General features: G+C 30.1%; 1 protein-coding gene across 6 annotated transcripts in view; it reads left to right on the top strand.

The window, feature by feature from the left end:
- Positions 1-27,970, top strand: part of LOC132715373 (ETS-related transcription factor Elf-3-like) — an 89,375-nt gene extending 61,405 nt beyond the window's left edge. For 5 of the 6 annotated variants that reach the window (XM_060698369.1, XM_060698367.1, XM_060698366.1 and 2 more), the window contains 7 exons: positions 4,588-4,719; positions 7,445-7,531; positions 8,769-8,906; positions 14,617-14,745; positions 16,680-16,742; positions 19,666-19,858; positions 21,415-27,970. In XM_060698369.1, the coding sequence (XP_060554352.1) occupies positions 4,588-4,719; positions 7,445-7,531; positions 8,769-8,906; positions 14,617-14,745; positions 16,680-16,742; positions 19,666-19,858; positions 21,415-21,523 (851 nt within the window). In that variant the 3' untranslated portion in view covers positions 21,524-27,970. The remainder of the gene's footprint in view (positions 1-4,587; positions 4,720-7,444; positions 7,532-8,768; positions 8,907-14,616; positions 14,746-16,679; positions 16,743-19,665; positions 19,859-21,414) is intronic. The other variant, XM_060698364.1, reaches the window with a different exon arrangement.
- The last annotated feature ends 15 nt before the right edge of the window (positions 27,971-27,985 follow it).

The raw sequence follows: 27,985 nt of genomic DNA, 5'->3' as shown, positions 1-27,985 counted from the left end.
TGGTAGTACATGTACAAGGTTACAGGGTCACAGGCATCATGCAGGATTTTTGCCAATCCATATTTAAAAAACATTAAAAAAAATTGGCTGTTTTGATGCCATTTTAAAAGTTCTGGTTTTAATTTATTCCAATGGAATTGATATTTATTTTGAAGGGCCATTTTCACACATTTTTGAAATTCATTCACTTGGAAAATCTAAAAATCAAACATTTGTGGAGAATTCCTGAAATGGAAATAAATTAACTTTAAAGCGAGTAGAACAAGTACTATAGCAGATTTTTTTAGCTTTGAAATGAACACTATCGTAAATATTATAACAGCATTATAGCTTATACAGACTAATGTACCAGTATGCAAAAACTTTGTTGTATTTGTTGGGAGAAAAAAAAACTGTTGACAATATTGCTGCAATTAGTAGAATATCTATTCCCGAAGTAATTTCTTACTGTGCACAATGTAAACCAGATCCTCATTAAGGCAATTTGATTGGTGCAGAAAATATTTTGATTATTGTAAGATAGCTGCTATACAAAATTGCAGCGTAAATGCATGAAAAAATGTATCTCGTTGCAAAAAGGAAAAAGATGCATCGCTGTTGAAGTAATGGAAAACTATTCACAGAATGATTGTTTCTAACTGATTCATTAGTAAAAAGAACGTATCAGTTATATAACTTTACATTATTGTGCATCATATTTTAATTAAGCTAATGGATGCAAATCTCCTTTTTTTTATCTGTTCTCAAAAAATATTGTCTCACAATAATAAGTTTTGAATTTTTGTCTGGTTATTTTTAGATGTGTTTACTGTTTCAATTAGGAGATCTATAAATAAACTGATGCCAGTAACTATAATCTAGAAACACATTGTTACAACTACCAGTTACTGGTTACATGTTAGTACATTATTATTTAATTCATGATTCTTTTGCTAATTATAGTATTTGATGTACTTAATTGATATAAAATAAAATCATGAAGAAATGTTGAGAACTTTTTATGCCAATTATTTGTCCAAACAGTTTTCAAGTAAATTTTTCGAGTAAATTATTTATTGTTGTTTTTTATGACATGGTGATAATTTTTTCATGATGTGGCAAGAGTAATAAAATGTTCATAATTCTGATGTTGACTGAAAGCTGAATTTATCAGCCTGGAATGAGAATGGCCTTGTTTGATTTCACGAGTCATTGTGTAACATTAATTACTGTTGAAGTAATGCATGTCAGTATTGATATAATAATGCAGTCTTACCTTTGAGCACTTATTGCAGTTTTATTTATACATCTTTTTTTGTAGTCGTAAATCATCAAAGACATTTCCCTACAAAGTTGCATCTAAAAAAAGAAAAATATTTGTAACAGAAAAGAACAACAATAAAAATGGAAAATAAAAAAACAACAATGTGAATTTACACAAATTGAAACATGAAATGTTTAAAATTCTCAAGTGAACAAAGACAGTTGTTTTGTTTTTATCATGCAATGTAACACATCAATGCGTTAGATTAGTTGAAATTGTATGTCAATCTCATTGTAAAATTTAGATTAAAGCCTGTTACATAGTTATGTAAAATCCTGTTTGTTATCATGATGTAACATATAATTATTTTGCAAATCATGTCCGAATGAATCCAAGTATTGGAAACAGCTTTTAGTAATTTTTAAATGTTCACCAAAATTTTGACTGAATTATCTGTTTGACAGACAAAAAATTTGGTTGATCTGCAAAGACTTTAGGAGTTAAATAGGAGTGCAAAACAAAACAATTAATGTAAACAATGTTGTATTAAGGTGATATGTATATATTTTATACCTGCTATTTTACCATGTTGTTTAGCATTTCCTACCTCCCAAATGTCAGCTAATGATATAATTAAAACTCACAGATATTTTTACTTGTCAAATTATACAGAAAGCAGGATTGTGACGTGATAACTCAACTTCCATTAAAAAATTATTTCCGACATTTACTGACATACTGTGTAATAAACGTAAGAATTGCTGATGTTATAGTGTATTGACAGGGTGATCATTTTAACCACAATAGACTTAGAGACTTTTCATAGTTTTCATACAGACATATAATCAGGTTGAAAATTTGCTTCATAAAATTTATTTAAACTGTGCAACATCTTAGAATATCATAAAAAATATTCAACATCTTAGAATATCATAAAAGAAATATTTTGGATGAGCATAGCAATTTGATATATACTGATAAGCCATAGGTAAATTATTATTCAACAAAAAATGTTACCAAAGATATTCTAAAGAAGAACAAATTTCAGATTTCTACTAAAATGGTACTGTTATTATAAAGTATGACCTTGTATGTTGATATTAGGTCATGTCAGTTATGTGTAAAAAAAATTGTATTAAACTTGAAGCTCAAAAGCATTATGGGTCGTGCATGTGAAACAGGATGTTACTCAAGGTAGGTATTTTCTTGTAAGGCATATCAATTAAATACAGAAATGACTTTCTTGCCACACACAGAAATCGTAATTTTGTTACGATATTAAATTATGTTTTTCGTTTGTGAAATTTTTGAAAAGATATTTTTGCTAGCATGAAACTTGTCAGAAAGATTAGTAGAAGGTTGTTTGAAGGAACTGTTGTGATAGGGTATATATTATGTTTAAGTGACTCCCCCCAGTCAACATCTCTACAATCTGTAACATATATTAAGAAAAGAAGATGATTGGTGAATTTACAATGATATAAACCTCCCTAGGAAAAATTCTCACTTTTCTATGTTCTCATAATTAGTTTTTATGTCTTTTTATGATGGCAACTTGAGCAATAGAGGAAAGGTTTTGTTTTTCATTATACATCTTATTGTATAATGATTCCCTGTAGTTGCTACAGGTATATTATTATGATGAACAAATTGCTTTATAGAAACACTCCAATATATTTCTAAAATTTTGTATGATTTTCTTTGTTTATAGTTCATTAAATATGGTTATTACAAAAGTATCTTTAGCTGGGACTTATATTGAGTCGATATACGTCTAGATTTAGGATGATTGTAGGCTAGATTTAGGTCAATTCTTAGGCTAGATTTAGGCTTAATGTAGGTTTTAGATTTGTAGGCTAGATTTAGGTCAATTCTTAGGCTAGATTTAGGCTTAATGTAGGCTAGATTTAGGATGATTGTGTTTGTGCAATGTGATTCGTGATATGTACATAGATACAGAAAAATATGTACAGGTATATTATATTATAAAACAGTGAGTGATAAATGCATTATAAATTGTATGATGATATCTTTTTAAATAATTTTAAATCAAATAAATTCTTTTCTGTTATTCTTCTGTGAGAATGTTGTTATGTAATTATGTAACACATGGTAATGTATCTAGAGACAAGATAAGGAAAAAAAGTTATAAGGAAAAGCAGCTTTGTTTAAGTGTACCATTAAATATAAGGAAGTGCATCTTGAAACTAATCTTGTATTTAATTTCCGTACAGTTTAAGATGATCTTGAAGCAAAAGAAGAGGAAGGACTCCTTTAGAAATTAAAGCTTTTTATCCACAAATAGACAACAGTTTTTTTCCGTATGCAATTTCATAAGCTGAGTAATATTGTTGTTTCTTTCTTTCCTACGGATATTGGTAATTAAGATACAATAGATTTTGTTCCTTAGTTATTGTCAATAAATGTTGTAGGAAAATGTAATCTTACACTAGTTTTCAACAAAAAAAGGCAGTTAAACAGAATTACAAGTCAAATTTACTACCATTTTAAAGAAAAAAGCTTGGCATACAGTAGGTTGGCAATTACTTTGATGTTAGACCTCCACATGTCCACCACATGGACATGATTTTACATAAAACAAAATGTGTGTAATAGTATGGTAAGATTCCTTGTGAAGTAAGTTTTACATCAGCCTGATCTGTGTGATCGATTCTCATCACATGCTATAATTACATCATAAGAAATAAAGTTTGTTAGTGGAAACAAGAACTGCTAATTCCTTTTGTATAGGAGAACATTAAAGGCTGTCATATAGATTGGAGCATACCGGAAGATGTTCTATAATCCATTGATCTTACACACTGAACAGACATGTACTGAAATAGATTATATCTGTAAAAGTTACAACAATATAAATATCCTAGTGCAAGAAAGTCTTGGCGAATAAAGAGGACAAAATCTATGTCTGTCTCCCTTGCAAGTGATTATCAATTAATTGAGCATATAATTTATGTAAGGCAACATTGTTAGAAGCCTAGAATGATCATTATACAGGATTTTGATATAAACATGTAAAACATTTATTAGCCTTATTTGCTTATATGGTAGAAAGAAGTTTCTTATTGGTGGACTGATTATATAGTTTTTCTGTAGAATTTCAGGGTGTAGCAATTAATGAGCTCACCTTCCTATAAACTGATACATTAATAAAGGTTAATGATTCAGTATGACATTGATTAACATCTTTAAAATTAAAAAACAATACAACTGAATGTCATTACACTGTTGGTAATCAGAACAGATTTTATAGGAACATATAAAGTACTAGTATACACTGTAACATATAAAATATACTGTAACATATATGTGTTGTGTATTTACAGTGGAGACATGTGAACAACAACAGAAGAATGGGCGTCAGTTAGCAGCGGAGGCTCTGTTGTGTATGGAATCACCAAGCACAAGTTCTGAAAGTAAAACATTTCTACAGGGAATACTTCACCAACAAACAAATGGTAAAATAAGACGATTTATTAAAATGACAAACATAACTGAAACTCCTTGCATATAATTATAATCATTACCACGCTAAATATCTTAAATGGACTTGTCCGTCATTCATAGTGATCACACCATTCATCATTTCTTGGAATATTTTAAATATTTATATTGATGGTGAACAGTACAGCACATGATCAGGCAGCACAGATGTGCCTGCTGAGCTTGGTCTACTCCTGGTCTGCACTGGTAGCCTGGGTATAATCAGTTGCCACCAGCAGGCTTAGTATAAACACTTTGTTAGCCATTAATATGATAGACCTTGTTTGAATCTGACTGAGATTTAGTTTAAGGAAAAATGGTTAGATTAATTCCTTCTAAAGTTTTAAATTTAGTGAAGTTTTTATTAAGGAAATGAGTCTCGTGGGAACTGCAGGCACATAAACAGCAAAGTTTTAGTTGTTTAAAAAAAAAAAATGAATTCAATAATCGCACTATTTGCTATGCAGTGTCATGTCCTTGTGTACGTGTTTAAATTTACTGTGTTTTGTAAACACCTTTGTTCAATAAATACCGACTGAAATATTTTTCGGTCATCGACCTGTGACGAAAAATGTATAAATGAGGAAATAGGAACTATTCAAATCTTTTGGTTAGCTATTATGTTTCCGTAAAGTTTTAAAACTCTTTTGAAATAGTGTAACAAAAGGTTTGCATTAAATTTCCTGTAAGACTTTACAAACAGTAGACAATGCTAAAATAGGCTATGTTTGAACAGGTATTATACAATGATAGGGTAGTTTATGATAATTTAGGTTATATATCCTGATTTTGAGCAAGATAAAGAAGTAAGTTAAACCTATAAATACCAGGAAATTAATATGACGCAAATACTGATCTCTTTATCTGATAACTGACATGCACTTTTTCGGCCTTGTACATAAATGTAACTTAATATATTGCTTAAGTTTCAAAAAAATAATCAACACTTCATGTTGAGTGTTTACATGTATGTAAAAATATCATTGATATATTATTTTAGCAATTTGATATTAAAATGCTGCTAACCAGCTAGCTTTCAGAGCACTGATAGTTCTACTCGGGTGCCCGTTCTTGACTTAAATAATGCACAGAAGGGCACCTAAGGTCTTCCTCCACTATTAAAGCTGAAAAGTTGCCATTATGACCTCAACTGTGTTGGTGTGATATAAAACCCTACAAAAAAAAAAAAAAATGATGTAAAATGAAGTAAACCGGGATCTAAACAAGCCCCTCTTTACCCCTCTTGGGAATGTGTCTGGTATAACTATAGTAGTGCAATGAGGTTAGAGGAAATTTGTTATAACAACAAGCAAATTTAAAATTTTGTCATTATTTGGGAAAAATAGTAATTTTTGGTGGAAAGGTAAAAAAAAATGGTACATTTGCTTGATCCTTTTTAGGAACACAAGTACTTCATTATTGACCTTCACTTTAATTTATGCTCAGGATTGCATATCAACATTTAATCCAGTTTTGATATTCTTATAAGACCTGTTCCCTTTTATTACAAATTTATGCATTTTACTATTGCTTTTAAAAGTGTGTATTGTTCTTGAATTTCTCACTGTTGTATATTTTATCTCATAAAATAGCTTTAAGTGGTAGTAAAAAATTTAATTACACTATAATATATGTAAAGTACCTTAGGTTATACTCTTAAGGTTATTATTTGAAAAATATAAAATATTATATATTGTTAATGATTTTATGTTTGTAAGGTAAAAAAGAACATGTTAAAATAGAGGTAATAACATGAGGAGATAAAACTTGTGTATATGACTTAATGACTTAATACAAAGTTTGTAGGTGTTTTCCACAAATAAACACTTATTGAAGTACATAATTTATATACGCTTATAAGAAATATTCAGTGTATCTTCATTCTTTGAAATCACCTACTTCCCATGCATGAGTCATGTACCACTTGTTAGATTTTAAGTACTTTCGGTTAACTGCTGATTTTTCAGCGGAAATATTAGATTCAGGAAGTGAAATAGCTTGCCAGAAGATAATTTTCCTATCATAAAACATTTGGTGATATAGAATAATTCTCTGCTGGTGCGTGTAAAATAAATGGCTTATCAGCAATACAGCTGTTTTAAAACATGCCAAAATAGAGTCAATGTTTCCATTTTTAACTTCCAGACAAGATTTAGACGATAATGCAATTTACCTAGAATAGGTTACTTGTAAGAAAACTAGGACATGGTTAATGGCACAGAGAATTTAAAAATCAAAAAATGTTAAGGAAATAATGTTAGTTTTTTGCCTGATGAATTAAGAGGAAAAACTTTTTAAGTAGTACATAATGGAATGAAAAATTACTGCACACAAAAAAAGTTTGTTAGATAGAACCAACTGTTACCAATGTTTTAAAGACTGTTTGACCAATAGAAAGGTCCAAATCATGAACACCAGTTAGTCATTGGTCATTGTGGTTTTATAGTAACAGGCCAGTGGCATGTTCTCAAAAAAAAAATCCTACTTAGACATATAATATTAATATTGACAGACAAAATACATACAATTCAAACATAATTTATGGAACATTGTGTATATATATAATCTACAGGCGTTCTGTACATTTGCCATGCCTGTGATATAATCTTAATTAAGATGGGGGGATATGGAAGAGAATAGAAAGTATATATTTTGATGAGGTTTAGAATTTTGTGTGATATATATTATTGGCTGTTTCAGCAGTATTACCTCCAAGCCCTGCAGACAGTGACAGTGGTGTGTCCAGTGACTTGGAGTCTACACCAGAAGACAAACTACGATTACAAGGTACTTTATTATCTGGGGAGTTATCCCCCTTGAAATGTATTTATTAATTGAAGACTTATTCCCCTTGAAAAAATGTTTATTTATATGTTTAGCTCATACTTTTCATCGTATTTTTTTCTCCAATCTTATTAATTGATGTGATTTTATTAATATGTCCTAATTTAACTCATTATTTATCATTTATTGATAAACTATTTTTATCTCTGTAATTAAGTTATGAAGTAAGAAATTTAGGTCAAGTACTTGGCTGTTGATATGTATAGCTTTAACAAAACAAACAGAATTTTACAGGTTATTAGATTTTCATTTAAGATAGCATGGAATGTTATGTTATATGCTTTATCAGCTCACAAAAGTATCTGTATTTTCCATCTGTTTGATTTGAGTCATACTTGGGGAAACTTTTCGTAGTTAAATCTTACATAAATGTAGATAACTTTAGTGTAATGAGATTCCTTGATATTCAACAGAGTTATTGCTCTTTGTTTTTACAATATTCCATGGTATGTAAACCACAGAAATGTTGAATCATTAAAAAATTGGGCAGATTTTTTTTTGTACTTGAAACGTGCATTTGGCACTTTTTGATGATCATATGAAAGGCATTAATGGCTGAATATAGCTTCAGATTTTAATTAAGACTAACTTCTTAAACAAGTAATGTTGTTCAGTGCTGTAACCTGCATACCTGAAAAATACACGTCTAGGGCAGTACTGGGGCATGCTGTCCCAGAAAAAGAATGTTTTGCTAGGAATGATTTCCTTCATTCTGGAATAATTCAGGCAGAATTAACTGCATTAAAGATATACCATGAATGTATTTGAACACATAGAATGTTGAAATTGATATATGTGTTGGTATGCCTCACTATAGCTACATCACTGTAATTATCGCTTAATTGAATGAATAGAAGAGAGGTTTCATGATACAAAAATGTTCCTGTAAAACATGTGAAAAATGAATAAATTTTATTTCTTGATAGCATTTGCTAAAATATTTGGTATTTGAAGTAACTGTAATGGTATATAACTTTAATAATTATGTGACATGTCAACAAATTTGATAACAAAATTGATTTTGAAAGATCTTGTAGCAATATTAAGTTGTCCACAAAATGGTTTAACTTCAAAAGGGAGTATACTGTACACCATCAGTATACCTTACATGTTTTCATGAACCTTGAAGTGTTATATTTGTTGTTTGGTTTGTAATATTTCCTGGTTTTATCTTCTTCAGCATATTTGACATCACATCATTCATCAGGCAGAGATCAGTCACCAAATAGAGGATTTGTCCCTTTCTGCCAGCCCCCTCCTGCTCACCAACCCCTGCCAGCACATTTCAACACAGCCACCCATGTAGCCATGAGACCAGGTAACTATACTCACTTTATATGAATTATTTATATGCTTATGACTGGCAGACTGTGAGCAGCCTTATTTGTCATCAAGTTTACTGCTAGAAGTATAATAGACTCTTCCAAGTTAATAGCAGGTAACATCCTTTAGTTACAGAAATTAATTAGAAGTGAAATTAGTAATCACTCAAACATTACTTAATTGAAAATGCTAGGGAAATATCTAGTTGAAATACATAAAAAAAGAAGAGGAAATTGGTGTACAAACTTGCCTGGCTCTATACTGGTGGCAAAGGCTAATCATTGGTTCCAGCAAGGTAAGGACTAGAACTGGGAATTCAGCAGAACCATTCTAATTAATCTATTCGGCAGACTAGTCGAGCATCTTGATAACAAACACTGATGATTGTAATTATAAAGTCTTCTGTCAATAATAAATCTTGCAATGCAACAAGATGGCACTGAATGACATGACATTCTACAGTGTCTGTACGATGCCTTGTTTTAGTTGAACACAGTAAGTTTTTTCATGTCAATAAACTTGTTATGTGTTTGTTGATAAAGACAGATTCTTGAACCATCAGCTAAAAACAGGCCTACAGGTCAATATCTTGTCTATCATAATATCATAATCGGAATGATGTGAAAAACTATGATTGGGTTTATAGATGTTGTTTTGTCACGTTTTTACGTGTCTTCATTTATCAGCAGATGCTGTACTGGGGGAAACAATCAGGTAGGAGAGCCAAGGTGGCATTTGTTATGTAAATATTGTCATTTATATTGGTCATAAATTACATCAAATCAAGATGGGAAGGTTACATACTGTTTTGTTAAGGTAATAAATCCACCAAATATTCACCTATACATGGAGAACATGGAACAATTGTAAAACTGTCACATTGTACCTTATTGTATGGTGCCAAAAACATTCTTTATTTATTTAATGTTTGTCAAAGTACTGCAATATGTCCTGTAATGGTTTAATAGATGTTCTGTAATCTACTGCAACTTGGCATATAGTTAAATCATTTAACAAAGGGCCTCAAAGAAAAAAGTGTTATCTTCAAGGGTAGATCTACTTTGTTCAAGTGTTTGCTATCTGGTGTAAATTTGAAATATGCTCAATTGTATGTAATGTATGGATTAATTTTGTTCTTGCATTGATAAATGTAGTAATTGATGACACGTTTAACTACATCTTTTAAAGAAATTTGGAATTAACATCATCTTTTATTTTTGCTGCATTCACAAACACAAGGAAGTGAATGCAAATAATTTCATTCCAAAGAAAGTTGTACACTTAAATACTCCCAAGTGGTTCGATATGCTATGATGGAAACCATAACAGCTGGCTGATAGAAAAAAAATATTAATAGCAGCAAAAACTTACGACATAGCCTAATTTTGACTGAATGTAAGAGGCCCTCTAGGAATTTTTGTGTGTGATTTTTTGTTGACAGTTGGCATGGTTTTGGAATATCGTGACTTTATGATTAGGAAGTACAGTCTAGCACATATGTGTTTTATTAATTATACCTACAATAAATCTCCGGTTTTTATACATTTGAAGTGGCATTCAATGGTCTGTCAATGGAATTTAGGAATTGAGAAAAACTATACTAATACATGCTCTTATTCTCAGTCAATGTGTTCTAGATAAGATTGCAAAAGTCCTCTTGCTATGTTGACATAAAAAAGTATATATATTCATAAACTGCAGCTTATCTACTTTTATGTAAGCAGGAAATAATGTTGAAAGGGAACAAAATCTTCTTTTAGGGCAATTACATTTATATGTGGACAGAATGCTAGAAACAGAATGACATCTGCCTCTGTATTGTTTTATCTTCAGTTTGTCTAGCTTACACTCCATTGTTGAGTTGTACTTTGTTAATTTATGTTGACTTTGGTGAAAATAGAGACATCACATATGATAAACATGTCTAGCTCCATCATCAATCCATGATCAATGTAGGTCAGTCTATGCCAGTGGTGACTCATATCATGTCAAGGTCATTTGCTTGTGTGTCAAGGTCATTTCTTAGTGTGTCAAGGCTATTTCTCAGTTTTTCAAGGTCTGTGAGGAGGTAATTTATCAAGTCTACACAAAATGGGATTGTTTTAATTTCCAAAATAGTATATTTATTCTCTATGGCTTAATTTGAATGTCCAAATTATGTTTTAAACTTATTTATAAAATCGTTGATAAGCTGTTGCCGTTGGACTTGATTAAACAGTTTTACTCAGAGAACATATATGAATAAAATTCTGCATAGGGAGATTATGTAAGACCTAGACTTATTTTAACTAAATTGTCTGGGAATTTGACATTATTTCCTGAAGAATTGTCAAATTACAATAGCTCAGTTAGTGTATTCTTGTATTGCTAGAAAAAAGGTTTCATTGTGATGTCTAATTGCTATGTTGTATTTGATTCTAAATGATGCAAAGATATTAAATGTCTTCACAATGAATAGAAAAGACACATACATGTTCAGGGATAAACTAGTTGTTCTAGTGAAGTCCACGATGTATCTTGAAAATTACTTTAAAAATTTTTTATATATAAAGGGATTTTGTTGTTGGGCAAAGCTTTTAAAATATGTTTTGACTAATCTACTTCTGAAAGGTGATTAAGCTTTATGATACATCACCTGAAAAGTAATTCTTAGTTGATCTGTTATTTGAAAGACACATTGGAGACACATTATAACTGTGTAGATTAATGTAAGGTTGAAGAGTGCACAATACATTGTCTTCTTCCGCAGATGCGGCACACAAAATATAGTACCACACTTGCCATTTACCAGTTGTAGTGCTAGCTAATGATAGTCAGCATAAATCTAATTGCGAGCTATTAGTTAAGAATGAGACAAGTTTACCTCTCTCTATAGAGGTCCCCTCATAAAACCTGTCATCTGAATTCCATACAAGTATTTTATGACCAAAGCATGTCTTAGCGTCACTTCTCAGCAACAGTAACTCTGATTATGATTAGGATGGGATTTTTTTTCTGTTGTGTAAAAGGTACCCACTAGAAACAAAGCGTAATAGCCTCTTACATTAATCGATTTATGACAGGAAAGTCGTGTCCTCTTTGAATGTATACTTCCCTTATGTCAAGAATCAATTGTGAAAGAAACTCCACATGTTCTTAGCTCTTGTTTCCATGTAATTTTTGTATATCCATATTACTAATTACTTTAATTCGTGCCTGTATCTACAACAATTTTTGAAACAATGTTTGTGTTACATAATGAGACATTATCGTGTAACTGTAATTGTGCAGGCTTAAGTATAGAAATGTCCTTTACAACAATTGGTGTAATATTAATGTGTAATAAACATGTGTTTAGTCTTACTCTATAATCATACATCATATTGCTAATTTTAGCAAGATTTGTTGTTATTGTTGTTGTTTTCTTTTTCCAAATCTTCAAGGTTTTTCATTTATAAAAAGATGAGCGTAAATAAGCATCAACAATCATGTTTAAATTTGTTAGATGTATATGAATTAAGAAACTGTTTACCCAATAAGTTTATTAAAACAATTTATCATTTCAAATTCATATTAACAAAAAGTTCAAATCCCTAGTTACTTAAGATGTTTTATTACATTTTTACAGTAGATACAGGCAGAGATATTCTGTATTGAGTGATCTAAAATAAGATCTGTGACAGTACTGGAGGATTTATGATATGTTGGTTTTCAATAATGCTTTAAGGGCTTAATAAAATATTGAAAATAGATTTAAAGCATAAAATAAACAAGTAATATGTTTTATGGAATGATTTAGGTTTTGTTTCCAACCCTTACAACTCTAAACATCTTAGATAAACTTCAAGAACTACTAACTGAATAGTGGACAGTGCAGACCATTATCAGACGGCAAAGATGTGTCAGCTTGGTCTGCATTGATCGCCTTGGTACCAACAGACAAAGGGCTAACTGTCACTTTTAAGACTTAGACAGTTGAACAATGATTCAAAGATAATGTTTTAAAGTCTTTTCAACTTTGAAAATTATTCAAAGATAATGCCCTAGAAAGATACAGTGTGTGAAAATTGTACTCAAATATTTTGTCTGCAAAGAAGCATTAGGATGATGTATGTAGCAATTCTAGAGTTTGGGTGTACATAAATCTGTAAATAATGTAGCAATAATACTTTTCCCACAAAAAAACGCTCAAATCTATAATAAAAATAATTTGAGTAAAACGCCTTTGAAATGCATATCTATGAGGCTCCGTAAATATCTAACTAGGAAATAGCATAAGGAAATTGACATTCCAAGTTCGCTGTTAGTTCCGACTTCAAATAGAAAATAAACCTGCCTATGGAAAATAAGTAGATAGGATGTCGCTGTTTTATGAAAAGAAACTATTTATCAATTCCCGGTAGGGATTAAGTACTGTATTCTGATAATCCATGGATAATGCAGAAAATAGTGAAAAACAACAAAACAGCCAGTGATCTGAAATGAGCATGAATTCCTCTGATTCCAGAATATATTCAAATGTTCACTTTTTTCATGAATTCGTAACATGACAAATTATTTTTATTACTTGAAATCAAGTACGTATTTTATCTTATGTTAATAAGTTAACTAATTCTATATAGATAAAATGCAGGAAGATTAGTAGAAACTCATTTTCTACTCTGGAATAAGTAACGCACATAGATTTCTCATTATCACCATCATTCTGTATTATTATTAGATTGCTTTTCAAGGTAAAAAAGCACCTCCGGTTTATATGGTTGAAAGCATTTGTTTAGAAAATTCAGTTTTTGATTAGATGTGTTCATACTATAATAATGCCTGTACTGTGTGATGGCAAATAATTAACATTTGTAAAGTTGGTTCTATTTTTGTCAGCTTATATATGGTTATATTGATAGATTTATCCTTAACAGCTCCTTTGATCTTGTTATGAGAGATAGGATTGAGAAACCTGAAAATATGAAATATGAGTAAAATGTAATCAAGCATTTTGTTTAGTTTTGCTCTGGTAAGATGATACCTTTCTTGCCAATATTTTCTTGTTGATTTATTTTTGAGGATAATTTGCTTGAAATTTATGTTGTTGTTTTTTTTCTTCTATACTGGAAAATTGTTGCTTTTCATTTTGATATTGTGAAACAAAATATATTTTGTAAAGTACAAGATCTGAAGTTTTAGGAATGTTTTGAAAGGTAATTAATGCTCTATCAGGAGTGAAATTTACTACATCTTAACATGGGTCTGTAGTTACAAACAAAAACAATACTATATATTATTATGATTTTATCTTATGTTATACATGTCATGTTGTAAGTTATGTTTTGTGAAATTGACATGAATTATTATGATTGAGAATTGTTGTTATAAAAGAAATGACAGCATTTTATTTATATGACATGCCTGTCAAGCCAGGGATCAAGGGTTTAAATCTTACTTTGTTCAAGCCAAGTTTTCCTCTTGGAATGCCAGGAATCAGAGTCAGTAGTGTTACTATAACTTGCTTCACAATCAAGCTTTGATGAATATGTTGACTTAATATAGAACAAAAGGTCTAAAATAATTGTATAGAGACCATACAGAAATAGAATAATGTAGCTCAGGTGGAGACAGACAGGTTTCTTGGTGATATTCAACAGATTGTAAATCATATCCTAGAAATATAGAAAATAAATACATGTATATAATATTATTATAATAGAATCAATGTGTATTGTTATTTTCAGATGTATACAAAAGTCATACAAGTCCTCTTCATACTCCAGCATCAGGATTTCCATTCATGTCGGAGTCCGACTCCGGTACTTCATCAACAACACCCCCTTCATCACCTCTCAGATTTAAAAGTAAAAAAGGTGTGTATACAATTCTTCTTGTACATTATCAATATACTATGGCATTATCCATAACCAACCTCAGTGGCAGCTAAAAATATAATTTTATGTCTTAAAAATAAAGGTAAAGTTGTGACCAACTACACAGGCACCATTATAAGTCAGTGTATTTCCAGATTAATCCAGAATATAGCTATAAATAAAACTGGCATAAATAGGGTAACAAACAGGAGGCACGTTGTATTGATAGGATATTAATGTATGATACTCAGATTATTACCAGAACCTGACACTTCTGTTGTCAGTATGGTTAAGAAAGTTGGATGAAACAGAAGAAGTGGGAAAATGAAAACAAAATTGGCAATTGGAAAGAAGTAGCATAATTTGTTTAAGATGAAGCTTTGTGCTAGTTTAAATTCTAGAGTATTTATGAAGTTGTCAAGATGGTTTCAGATTACATTGTACGTATTTACCTGTACTGCATTATTAATGGTGTTGAGATAGGCATATCTCATTCTGCTTCTTGTGAAACAGTAATGAATTTGATTTGTCCCAAAAAGCTTAACAATGCGTACATAATTTATGCTTTTTATCATTAAAATAACTGGGGAATGTTTAAGGATGTTTTATGTAATAGTTAGAGATATGATATACAAACTACTTATCATTGAATTAATGGGTGGATAGTTTGTTTTTTAAACATAGGTAGATTACAGATTCCTAAATGATACTTGATATGGGATATTGATGCTGACAAACATAGTGCAATGTCTAAATTTTGACAAAATTTTACAGGAGTGAGCCTTTTAAGTGTTATTAAAAAAGTGTAGTACATATTACAGTTTCAGTTGCTAGAAATATCTTTAAAAGATTGCCCTTAAATCTGCTTTTGCATTTACTCAGGGGGGGAATAAAGGTCTTCTTTGACATCTTGCATTTGCAATTACTATGAACAGGGTCAAGATTAAAACATGTTTACTTTAATAAATGCAGATACAAACTTACCAAGAGCTTTTCTTAAAGTTTTGTGTACAGTTTTTATTCTTTGTTAATTAATCATTTTATAAAGTGTTCCATAAAGAAAAATGTAAAAACAAAGTAGGAAATTTAAATTTTACGCTCGAGTACGAATTTGTATTTTGATATAAAGGAAGACAGTGTTTTATGCTTTGATATGTAGTTCTTACTTCATTTTTGTCACTCTTAACTTGTAATGCTGTACAAAGAACACGGTATTTTATGACACAAAAACATGGTTAATATGTGTAGGTGTTCATATGTGAAACGCCTTTCATTTAAAAAAAAAGCATTGTTTGAACATGTCACAAAATCACAATTCTGTGGTAAATATCTTTTGAAGTTATATGATGTAAAATGTGTGCATATTATTCCTACCACCTTCACCCTTGCTAATAACATGCTTCAGACATTGTAAATATCTTTTGTTAATAATTGAAGATATTGTAAAATTAAAAAATTTTCTTAATGAAAATTTATGGTGTTTTTGCATGCAATACTTATTGAAAGTAAAGTAGAATTGCCAACATTGTTTAATTTCATGATAAAAAAATCTTTGTTAGACATGTTTTTATATTTGTAATTAGTAGGAAATTTTCATATAAAGTTTAAATAGCCTTCTAAATTAATTTTACCTTTCCAACATGGTTTTGGTCATTCACTTTAGTTTGAACATATTTATTTAAATTTGATGTAGAAACAAGTTCTTGTAACTCAAGGACACTCTCTGGTACTAATATTAAAGAGTTGAACATCAGTCACCTAGAAACCACTCACTGCTGCCCATTCCTTGTTATTTTCTTGAATGACATCGTGATTTGCTAGTCACCCAACATTCAAGATTTATAACCTTGATTTGTATAACAAGAAATATTCATAATTACGTTCAGTGTTTTTTATGGTTTATGATTGTTATATACTGTTGTTGTTGTTTTCAGGTAGAAAACCAAAGTTAGCAGAATATCATCAACAGCTCAATCAACCTAAACGAAAAAGGGAAAGTAAGTTTTCTTTAGTTTTTTCACCAACAGTCTTGGTTTTTTTTCTCTCTTAAATGAAAGTAGTAAAGAAACAGTATAAGAGTACAAAGTGTCTAGTGTTTTCTTATTCTTGCTGCTTTTGGTAAGTGTCCTGTCTGTCCAGGTAGGAAATATTTGACTTGTGAAATGTTTAAATTGTGGGGAAAAAAGAGGGGCAGAAACAGCCAAATTGCCAATTCTGAAAGTTTACTTTCATCACAATAAAAAAAATGAATTTCTATTTTATAGCAATTGTTAAAAAGTATCATAGTAATAGCTTACTTGTTTCAGACTCAACATGGCAATTGAACATGACCAGAAACCCAGAATTTTTAATTTGGGGAAAAAACATACTTTTATGATAAAGAACAAGATCTGATATTGATTGACTAAACAGATTTAAAAAAACCTCTGTTGCAGAATAAAAAGGAATGTTAGAGTTTTGACAAAATAAGTGTGCATTCTATAACAAGGAAATGAAATTTTTTGCCAAGTATTAGTAAATTTTGAAATGTTTTTTTAAAAAAACTCTACCCTATATATTTTTTTTGTGTTGTAAGGTGATCCTGGTGCTAACGTCACAGTAGCTAACAATGTAATTGCTTATAATTAACTTGCGGGGAAATTTTCTTACTGAAATATAAATATCTTTTACAAGACCAGTCCATCATTTACTTTTTGTTTAAATGGAAGGACGAGGGTCTTTGAGTACTTGGTGAATTTTTTGTTGAAATGTTACTTTTAACCACCATTTATTATTTTCCGAGATAAATTGCTGAGATTTTCTTTGGTAACCAGAAGCTGAAATATCGGCGGTGATGAATATTCTCTGACGAAATTTTTAGAGAGTTTAATTTGTTATATTTATAGAAATATAATCACGAGGTTAACATACGCGGCAGACTTTAAGGTTTCTGGAGATAGAATATATTTTATACAGTTTTAGATTGCTTGACCATATTCTACTTGTATATTGATTGAAGAAATCTCTCTCATTATACAAGTGTAGATATATTTAGCCATTTAGAAGGTTATATATTTCGAAAAGTATAAAAACTAGTAATGAAATAAATCAAAGACATTATGTTGTTGCATTGTTACTATAGCAACAGTTTCTTTGGTACAAATATCTCCTCACAATCTGATGGTCAGATATACGAGTGTGGTTAGAGATAGAAAGTTTGATAATCTTGTGGCTAGATGCAAACATATTGCATAATGTTAAAATGTGCTGGGACTGATTCCTGCATACACTGTACACTTGTAAAACTGTAATGGGAAAAAAACCTTTTTTTTTTAGTAATGAAGTATTAAAACTGTAATGGAAAAAAAACTTGCCTGTGCTGCCAATATTCCCCAAGACTGGCATGCATGCAGTTGGTTCAAGCACAGAGTCTTATTATAGCATTTCATTATTAAAACTGATCACAAATAACAATAAAATTTTCCAAATTGAAAGCAAAACAAGTCTTATATAAATACAATAAGTATGGGCAGAACATTTTACAGCTTCAAGTCTTTTTGGACTTTATGAAGTCAGTGCATGTAATACCTAGCTCCTTCAAATTGTGGCATATAGGTCTGTCAGTTTCAATTATTGAAGAAATTTTATTTGTGGAAGAAATCTGTATATCATTTGCTTGCTTTAAATGAAATAATATACATGATTCATGGAAAATAGAACACAGTGCCTTATAAACATTTTATTTAGATCAAGTTTAAAGCAAGTGGCTCATGTATTAACTGAAAATTTTCAACTATTTTTTTGTACAGAAATTACAAAATGACTAGCATTCTAAGTTTGATATTATTTCAAGAAAATAAACCAAACTTCTGTTATACTTAAATTTTGGTGCAAACAATATTCCATGTTAGTTTTGTTGAACACTTATGATTTACAGTAAAAGTCTTATTATAAGTGGATTGATATATATGAAAGTGTTGTTGCTTTTTAAAGTTGTATCTGTCACAAGAACTTTCTGTTTGTTAACATACATGTTAATGTATATTGCTTCAGTAACAACACAGTCATGTACTTGTGTCATACCAAAATAGTTTCTATTATAAAGTATCTTGTGGCATGTCTCCTTTAGATTTTCCACAAGAAGACAGTATTGATTTTGAAACTAGTTCATTGGAAAGTAATGTGTTTGATTATGTATGATTTTGAGACAGTCAACAGTTAATATCTGAGAAACACTCCCTGATATTTTAACAGAATGCTGCCATAGTTAGAGATGTAATGTAAAGAATGTCTGAAGTTTCTACAAGGGAAATACTGGGGAACATGTTAGCTACTTATGTGTTTTATAATGTCAATTTTTGTGTAAACAATATAGAAAATATGTTTACGTTGTTTTAAAGTTAAGAAACTTACTGGGTGCTTCAGTAACACGTAGAAAATTTTCACAGTAGTGAATGTTTAAGAAAATGAAGTGAAAAAATGTATTTGTGAAGCATAATAAAATAAACTTATATAAACATGTATATACATGTAGAACAAGATTTAACAGATACCATGAATATTTACATATTAAATTTTTCGGCTTTATGAACAGACTATATTATTTATTTACCCCTTTCCCCCATGTCCCTTGACTGTGTATGATAATGCCAGGAAGTACACAGAATTCCTTCATGAGAAAAATGTGTCTCAACCTACATGCTTCTGTCTTCTTTCATTTCACAACAGATGAATTTATAGGCAGACAATTAAGCAGGCACCTATCATTCTTGTTGGTTTATTTTCATCAACAGAAAATGATCGTAATGTGTATAAAAAGTTGTAAATTTACTCTATACTTACCAAGTTTAATGATAGCTTGTCATTTGATATAAATCTATCTCTCTTATAATATCATTTTTTTGCTTTTGTAACCACAAAAAAATCCATATGTATTTTCAGGTAGTACAACATATCTGTGGGAGTTTTTGCTACAGTTGCTGCAGAACAGAGAAACATGTCCACGATATATTAAATGGACAAATCGAGAAAAGGGAATATTCAAACTTGTTGATTCGAAAGCAGTCTCAAAACTGTGGGGTTTACACAAAAATAAACCGGACATGAATTATGAAACAATGGGTAGAGCCTTAAGGTATTATTCCTATTAACTCATAAAAGATTTTGTATTTAACGGTTCAAAAACAAAATGTGTGCTGAGATAAATCATTATTATCTGAAATGAATTTTTGCCAGGCTTCGGACTCCCCAACTCGTTTGAGATAGTTGTTAGATCATAGGCTTGAATATAATTCCATGTTTTTAATTCAGCATAGTATCATTGGTATTGTATGCCAGGGGTAACAAATCAAAACAAATCTCATGTAAATATGTTTTTATAAGTATTCTGACTGTATCACTAAATTAAATGTTTAGCTGATGGAAAATAAAGTGTGAAACACTTACAGTCTATCTCAATCCTGGAGAAAACGTAATGAAGGGGCAATTGCAAAGATACCCTCTAAATTGTCAACAAGATTCAAAATAAAGTGTCTTTGTTAAGAAAGTTAGGCAGTTATGCACTTGAAATAATGATATATATCATATAGTTGGTGTTAAATCACAAGAAAAATGACAAAGACTTAAGTTTTTCAAACAGCAACAGATGTTGTGATATACATAACACTTCTAGGGTTGTTTAATGTAAGATGTTGTATGCCATTTAGGTGCAAGTCTTCACACAATGTCCATTAGTTATGATGCTATATAATGACACCTCTCACCATTTATATAATGAAATATCTACTTTTAAGTAATTTGCAAGTGTTTTTTTTTCTGTTTTACCAGAGCTACATTTTTCATGCAACTATGGTTTTGCAAAATGTAGCACACTTTACCTAGTGACCAATTTAAGTTAATTAATGTTATATGCGTATTTTGTCCTATTAATGAGATTGTGGCAGAGGAGGAATGGAAAGAAACTATTCCTATCTAAATGAGTATTTTATGAGAAGAAATAAATTATGTGTGTAAAGTTTTGTTATGTTGTCATAATTGGAGTATATAATCGTATATCTTATGTGAAAACAACAACAAAGGTCTCATTTAATACGAATATTTTATATGAAAATTGATTTTAATAAATCTTGTAAATTGTAATGACTGAAAACATGAATGGTTGTGAATTTATTCATCAGAATCGAGCTTTAAAAATTCCATACATTTAAGACAAGTAAGAAGTATAAGTTGCATACTTAAAATATACACAATTCTAATAATTTAGTCTTCACCATGGTGCAGTAAGGTGTTGATCATATTAAGCAAGGGTTTCATTATGACCGTAGTTGGGTATTTAAGATCCCCTGCAACATCTGATAGGCAATCTGCCTAGTTTAACCGTTAACCTGCTGGAATCTAAACTGATATAAGCCTTGGTCACCAGTTTAATGCGAGGCCAGCCGCCATGTAGTCTGACTAGGCTCTATACTGTGGGCAGCTCTTTTGGTATTTTTATTATAAAATCCCTTAAAGTTTGAACGGTCAGTTCCAAATTTTTAGAAGGACAGATTCATTTCACAAATTGAGAAGGTTAAAGGTTAAGAAATGACATGGCTTCTTTAAAACATGATGAAACATTTGATTTAACATATTTAATATTTATATTTCTATATAATGTATATATCATAATGAAGTTATTTACTTTGTTTACAGGTACTACTATGCTCGTGGAATCCTAAATAAAGTTGATGGTCAACGATTGGTGTATCAGTTTGCAGAAGTCCCTAAACAGATCATAGAAATAGACTGTACGAATGCATAGCCATGTGAGAGAGGAGATTAAATCTCAACTTACACTTTCATGTGATTTTGTCATTCTGTGTACAGAATATTTGAGTCACATGATCTAATTATGTGACACTGATGATCATGTGACGTGGCCAAATAACATGCAGATAAATTCGGGTTTCATTTGCTAGTCAAATCTCAAGGAAAAGCTGTATCCTGCCCTTACTTTCAAAATCATTCAAGTTTGTCAAGGGAGAGCACTGGACACACTGAACTCTGTTTGTGTGAGAGGAGTTATCTGTCCTGTGCTAGGATTATTCAGGTCAAGTGATAGACACAAGCCTGAAGAGATTAGAGAACTCAGATTTGGTAACCATGTCAGCATGAGTGTGATTATAAGATCTGTTACAACAACTAGGACATGATTTGTTCTGTTACAACTAGGACGTAAAATGTTCTGTTACAACTAGGGCGTGATTTCTTGTTACAAGAACATCATTTGTTCTGTTACAACTAGGACATGATTATAGTCTGTTACAATGAGGTCATGATCTTGAATGTTACTACTAGGACATTATTTTGTTCTGTTACAACTAAAACATGATTTTGGTCTCTTACATCTAGGATATGATATTGTTCTGTTACAACTAGGATATGATATTTGTTCTGTTACAACTAGGACATGATTGTGTTCTGTTACAACTAGGACAAGATTGTGTTCTGTTACAACTAGGACATGATTGTGTTCTGTTACAATAAGGTCATGATATTGTTCTGTTACAACTAAAACATGATTTTGGTCTCTTACAACTAGGATATGATTTTGTTCTGTTACAACTAGGACAAGATTGTGTTCTGTTACAACTAGGACATGATTGTGTTCTGTTACAAAAGGTCATGCTATTGTTCTGTTACAACAAGGACATGATATTGTTCTGTTACAACTAGGACATGATTGTGTTCTGTTACAACTAGGACATGATTGTGTTCTGTTACAACTAGGACAAGATTGTGTTCTGTTACAACTAGGACATGATTGTGTTCTGTTACAATAAGGTCATTATTTTGTTCTGTTACAACTAAAACATGATTTTGGTCTCTTACAACTAGGATATGATATTGTTCTGTTACAACTAGGATATGATTTTGTTCTGTTACAACTAGGATATGATATTGTTCTGTTACAACTAGGACATGATTGTGTTCTGTTACAACTAGGACATGATTGTGTTCTGTTACAATAAGGTCATGATATTGTTCTGTTACAACTAGGACAAGATTGTGTTCTGTTACAACTAGGACATGATTTTGTTCACATATTGAGCATAATTACTATTGGAATGAATTGGTGGAATATTAATGTCAGTGATAAAAGAATTGCTTGAGGGCAAAATGTTTTCTCTACATAATTGTTATGTAGGAAATGTTATATTATTATCTATTAAGTAATATTCAAAATACATCTTTAAAGCATTAATTTAATGTATCCATAGATATGTAGGATATTACATGAGTAATCATTTCATATAGATTTCTATTAAGTAAGTCTAGATGAGCCTGCCACAAGTTTAATGTAAGTCTATATGATGTGACAAAGAATGTATGATTCTACTAATCATATGTTATCATCAAGTCAGAAAACATCAACAAACTGTAAAATTTTGTAAGGCCATCTTTATATAAAATGTGTGTGATAAAAGAAAATACGTAATGGTTATAGCATGGAAAACAAGTGACATCATGTAAAGAAAACCCGATCATGTTTTCTTGACAATGACTTCAAGTTTGAGACATAAAAATAGTTGTCAATTTTAATTAGTGTCTGAAATGGTGTAAATGAAAACAAACAAGAAGAACAAAACTGATGGGCTTTAAGTTACTGAGGACATGATACAAATCATCGTATAATAAGACAGTTCTATGTGTATTATAGGAGTATAGAAGTTAAAATGTAAATTTGTATTGGTTTATCATACAGGTATAAACACTTTTAACATGTACACAAACTATAAATGCTCATTAAATCATGTGCCATGTACATTATGTTGTCTCGCTATTAATGTATAAACATGTATAATTCTAAATTACTACCATTGTGTGAACATGTGTAATCGTCTTCTGATGGGGGACAACCAGAGACAACAATCAATCTTTATGATAAAGAATTAAACAAAATAACAATATCAGAATTCTTTATTTTTGAAAATAGAATTGTATGTATTATTTTTAATATTATATAATTGAGGTTTTCTTGCAGAATTAATATGTTAACTTTGAATCAAAACTTTAATGGAACAATAACAATGCTTCTCTCATATGATTTTAATCATTACCTACACACTATGTATTCACATATCAGAATCAAGTTTTTTTAAGTATTTTTTTGTAGTTTATTTTTGTAGTTTTCTAAATTTTAATAAATTGAAATTTGTAAGAGAAAATAATTATTTGGGGACGTTTTGTAAGCAAAATGTATACATATTGATTATTGATATTAATCTTCATTAACTGCTTGGAAATACACTTTGTAGACTTTTTCTTTGACAATAATTTTGTCAAATTTGGAATTAAATGATAATGCTTGAAGTTATAAATATTTGATAAAAATATGATCTTTAAATTGTTCTAATTGAAAGTATAAAGGTAGTTTAATGTGAATTACACATTGTAATATAGACATCATGTGCTCCATATGGTTTTCAAGTGCTATTGTTTTTATGTGACGTGGTTTACATTGTGTATATATGATCTAACGATGTTCAACATTATATGTGTTAATTTGTTTCCACACACAAGGAATTCAATATCCCACCCACATTCCAAGAGTTGGGCCAACTTTGCTCACTAACGTTTGTATAAACTTCCATATTCCATAACACTGACCATGTACCACTGACCACTGAACATGATTTTATGTATATATGTGAATGGTAAATGCTCAGGTTTTTTATGAAAATAAAAAAATCAATTTAAGACATGAGAAAATAGTTTCACAATATTATTTTTGTACTTCATGTCAAACATGATGTGTTTTATTTCCTGTTATTATGATGTGGCTTACAGACATTTGAAATGTGCTATGTTTATATTGTTAAGTATAATTTGTTGAAGTATGTTAAATCAAGCGAATTTGATATTTAATACAATGAAAAAATCATTATAGAAGTAGAAAGTATCAGAATAGTCTTAGAAAAATAATGCTGATAAGTTTTGTGTGGTAGATGTTCTGAAACATAAATTTGGCAGCTTAAAATGTTTCATGTTAGCCAACCATTTTGTAATCTTCCTTTCTAAACCTTCCTGTATTTCATTAATTTGGTAGCCTAACTCAAGTCTATATCTTTTTAGACTTTTGATACCTTGGATATTAGATTTTTCCTTTGTAAATTCAAGTTGGAGTTGGACTATAGATTCTCTCACCATGTGATAAGTATAAGATTTGTTTCCAGTTTTAGCTCACTTGATATTAAAGTACTAGATAATGATCTGTTGTGATCATTATGGCTTAATATTTGTTATGTAACATTCTGACAAATTCTGATTTTTTTATCTGGTGATAAGTCTTGTTCCCTTGATAAATTACTTGTCAAGGATGAATAAGAGGGTCATTGAAATCTAGGTAACAAAATTTAAGTAAACAGAAAAGGTCACACAATTTAGCTAACTTTGTTATACCAAGTTCAAAACTTGGTCTTACTTATATATGAGGTCATTAGGGATAAAAAAACAACTTATATTGTCCAATTATCATCTTTCTTTCTTTCAGTTAGATAATTAAAGAGCAACGTTGAAACATAGTGCTGTTGTTTCTGGTTGATTTATAATGCTGTAGTTAATACTCTATTTATTCTGCTTAGCTTTCACATTTTAGCTGTGATACTTTAAAATCATATCTAATACTCATATAGGCTTAAACCAAAGTGAGGCTTTCTTTATATGTATGGCTCATTATGTCTTGTTAATAAACCAAAAAGTTTTTTTAATTTGAGTTTAATGACACTATATAAAGTGGTATATGTATTTTATTTGATAAAAAGGTGAAGAGAAATTATTTTGTTGTGAATGAAGAAGCCTTGTTGTAACATGCTAGCAGAAAAATAAACATACAGATTCATTTGATTTAAAGTTTAAATATGTTTTGATCGATTATGTTTGCCTTACATACCCATTCCAAACCTAGGGACCCTTGTTTCATTCCAATTCCATAATGTTCAGTACAATTTTAGAGTATGTTAAAATGATAACTACTACACATGTAAAACTAAAGGTTATATCTAGATATTTTTGTTACGTATATACCAAGTGTTTAGGTTAAATGTAAAGTTGTTCTAACATTGTATGAAGCTTAATCTTTGGTGTTTTCTTTTATATAAAAGACTTGTTTAAATGTTCAGGTATTATTTAGGGTGATGTATCATAATATATACAAGTATTTATTTCTTAATGAATAACATATGTTTGTTTAAAATGGATCTTATTTTCTATATAACTGACTTTCTGTTCATAATTGTAAACATTTACTCTTCTGCCTTCCCCCAACATTTTTCTGTTAACTCTAACCCTGCTAGAGGTAAAAGTTATTAGCATTTGCTAACAGTATAGACCCAGGCCAGCTTATAAATCATTAAAATCTGACCAGTTTCTATACTTTTGGCTTACTAACGTCAATTTTCATCTTACCCAAAATTGGTAATGGACAGTTCCAAAACTGGGTGCTGGAAATGTCCATTTAAGAAATTGATGATGTTAAGGGTGACTGATGCAATAATTGTTGGGTATGTATGTTATCTATTATGTTCAAGGATTAATGGCCAGTGTTTTCTATTTGTGTTTTCTTGTAGCACAACAAGCCAAAATGATGACTTTTTTATGTCATGCAGATCTTAGGTTTTCTATACTTTTTATTTTAGATAAGATTTTAAAAAAACAAAAAAATTTTGTATAATTTTTCGGAGGTACAGACATATTTTAGACATACTTGCCTGATATTTTTACTAAACTGAATGGCGAAAGTAACCTGGAAACATTTAAATAAAAGTTGTTTTCAATATTAGTGAAACTAGAAGAAATAGGTACATGTATACCTAAATGTTAACTTGACTGTGTCATACATGCAAAGATGTGTGATGTTCAATATTTGCTCCAATTTTGTTTTTATTTTTAAAACTTCTTTTTATCTCTCTGTCTGTCTGTCTGTTTCTCTCTAAAGAAGTGAATGCTTGGCAAATTACATGTAAATATAAAACCCAGCAGTTATATATGTATATCTGTTTGCAATATTCATTTATATCTAGTAACATAATAATGCATCTTAAACTGAGGAATTATTCTAGCAGCCTATGGTTATACAACATTTTATCCCTGGTCATATAAACTTGTCCTCAAACCTTTATAAATAATAGCAATGTGTGTACTCATTACATGTATAAATGGATCAAAGTTCCTATGGGCATTATATAACATGACTGTATGCAGTTTAATGGGTGACGTTTAACAAGTGCCTAGTTCTAAATATTGTAGATTGAATATAATGTACATTGTTTTAGTGTTAGTTTTTGTTACCTAAGAAAGTAGTGAACAATATTGTCATGTCAATTAAGCATTTAAATGTTAGATGTATTGTAACAACATAACAGTTTTACAACACCATTCAGAATTTATCAAATAAAATATAGGTTTATTTGAGGTAGGTCGTTTTATAAACAAAACAAAATTTCAAATTCAAGCTTTAAAATTTTTCATGTAAACAGTACATAGAACTTCATTTTCATGTTGAAGAATCAAGATTAAGACTTAAGATGACCTACTGAAGGAAATTATATATAAGTGCCTAATTTTATTGATACATATTTGCCTTAATATATTTTTGTTGCCTACTTTTAGCACGCATTGATTAAGGCCTATAGTAAATAAACCCTAAGCCTAGAGCACTTACTTAGTTACTTGAACAATAATCCATTATTAATGAATGAAATAAAATAAATAATAATAATAAAATGGGGAAAATACTTGTAATATTTGTTTTATACTTGGTATTTTTACCAATGTAATATATATATTCTTGTATTTAGAAGATGTGTTTGAACTGTGTTATTTATGTAATTGTTACTGTATAATATACACTGTAATCTGTTTTTTACTGATTGGTTACAATATTTATTCTGGTATATTTTATTATGTTGACATGTATGATTTTGATAAAACAATATCCAGTTTTGATGTAAAATAAGAGAACTTTTGTTATCATACAGCTAAGAAGATAATTCAGTTTGAAGATGTTTCAATATTTCATGTTATAATATTGTTTCTCCTTGTATTATTGAGTTATCTCCCTCTTTATTCACCTTGCTAGAACTCTTCTCTTACTTTGTTATGTCTTACCATATATTTATTGTTACTGTATATATATATTTCAATGAAAAAAAAAATCACTCCCAAATGTACTAAAAAATAAAAATGTTAGTTGAATATTTTTACAATCTGTCGAGTTGTTTTC

Source organism: Ruditapes philippinarum, unplaced genomic scaffold, assembly GCF_026571515.1.
Source record: "Ruditapes philippinarum isolate M1 unplaced genomic scaffold, ASM2657151v2 ctg548_1_1_1_1, whole genome shotgun sequence".
Classification (NCBI taxonomy): domain Eukaryota; kingdom Metazoa; phylum Mollusca; class Bivalvia; order Venerida; family Veneridae; genus Ruditapes; species Ruditapes philippinarum.
Note: the sequence above shows the minus strand (reverse complement) of the source record. Positions and strands in the feature narration are given on the sequence as shown.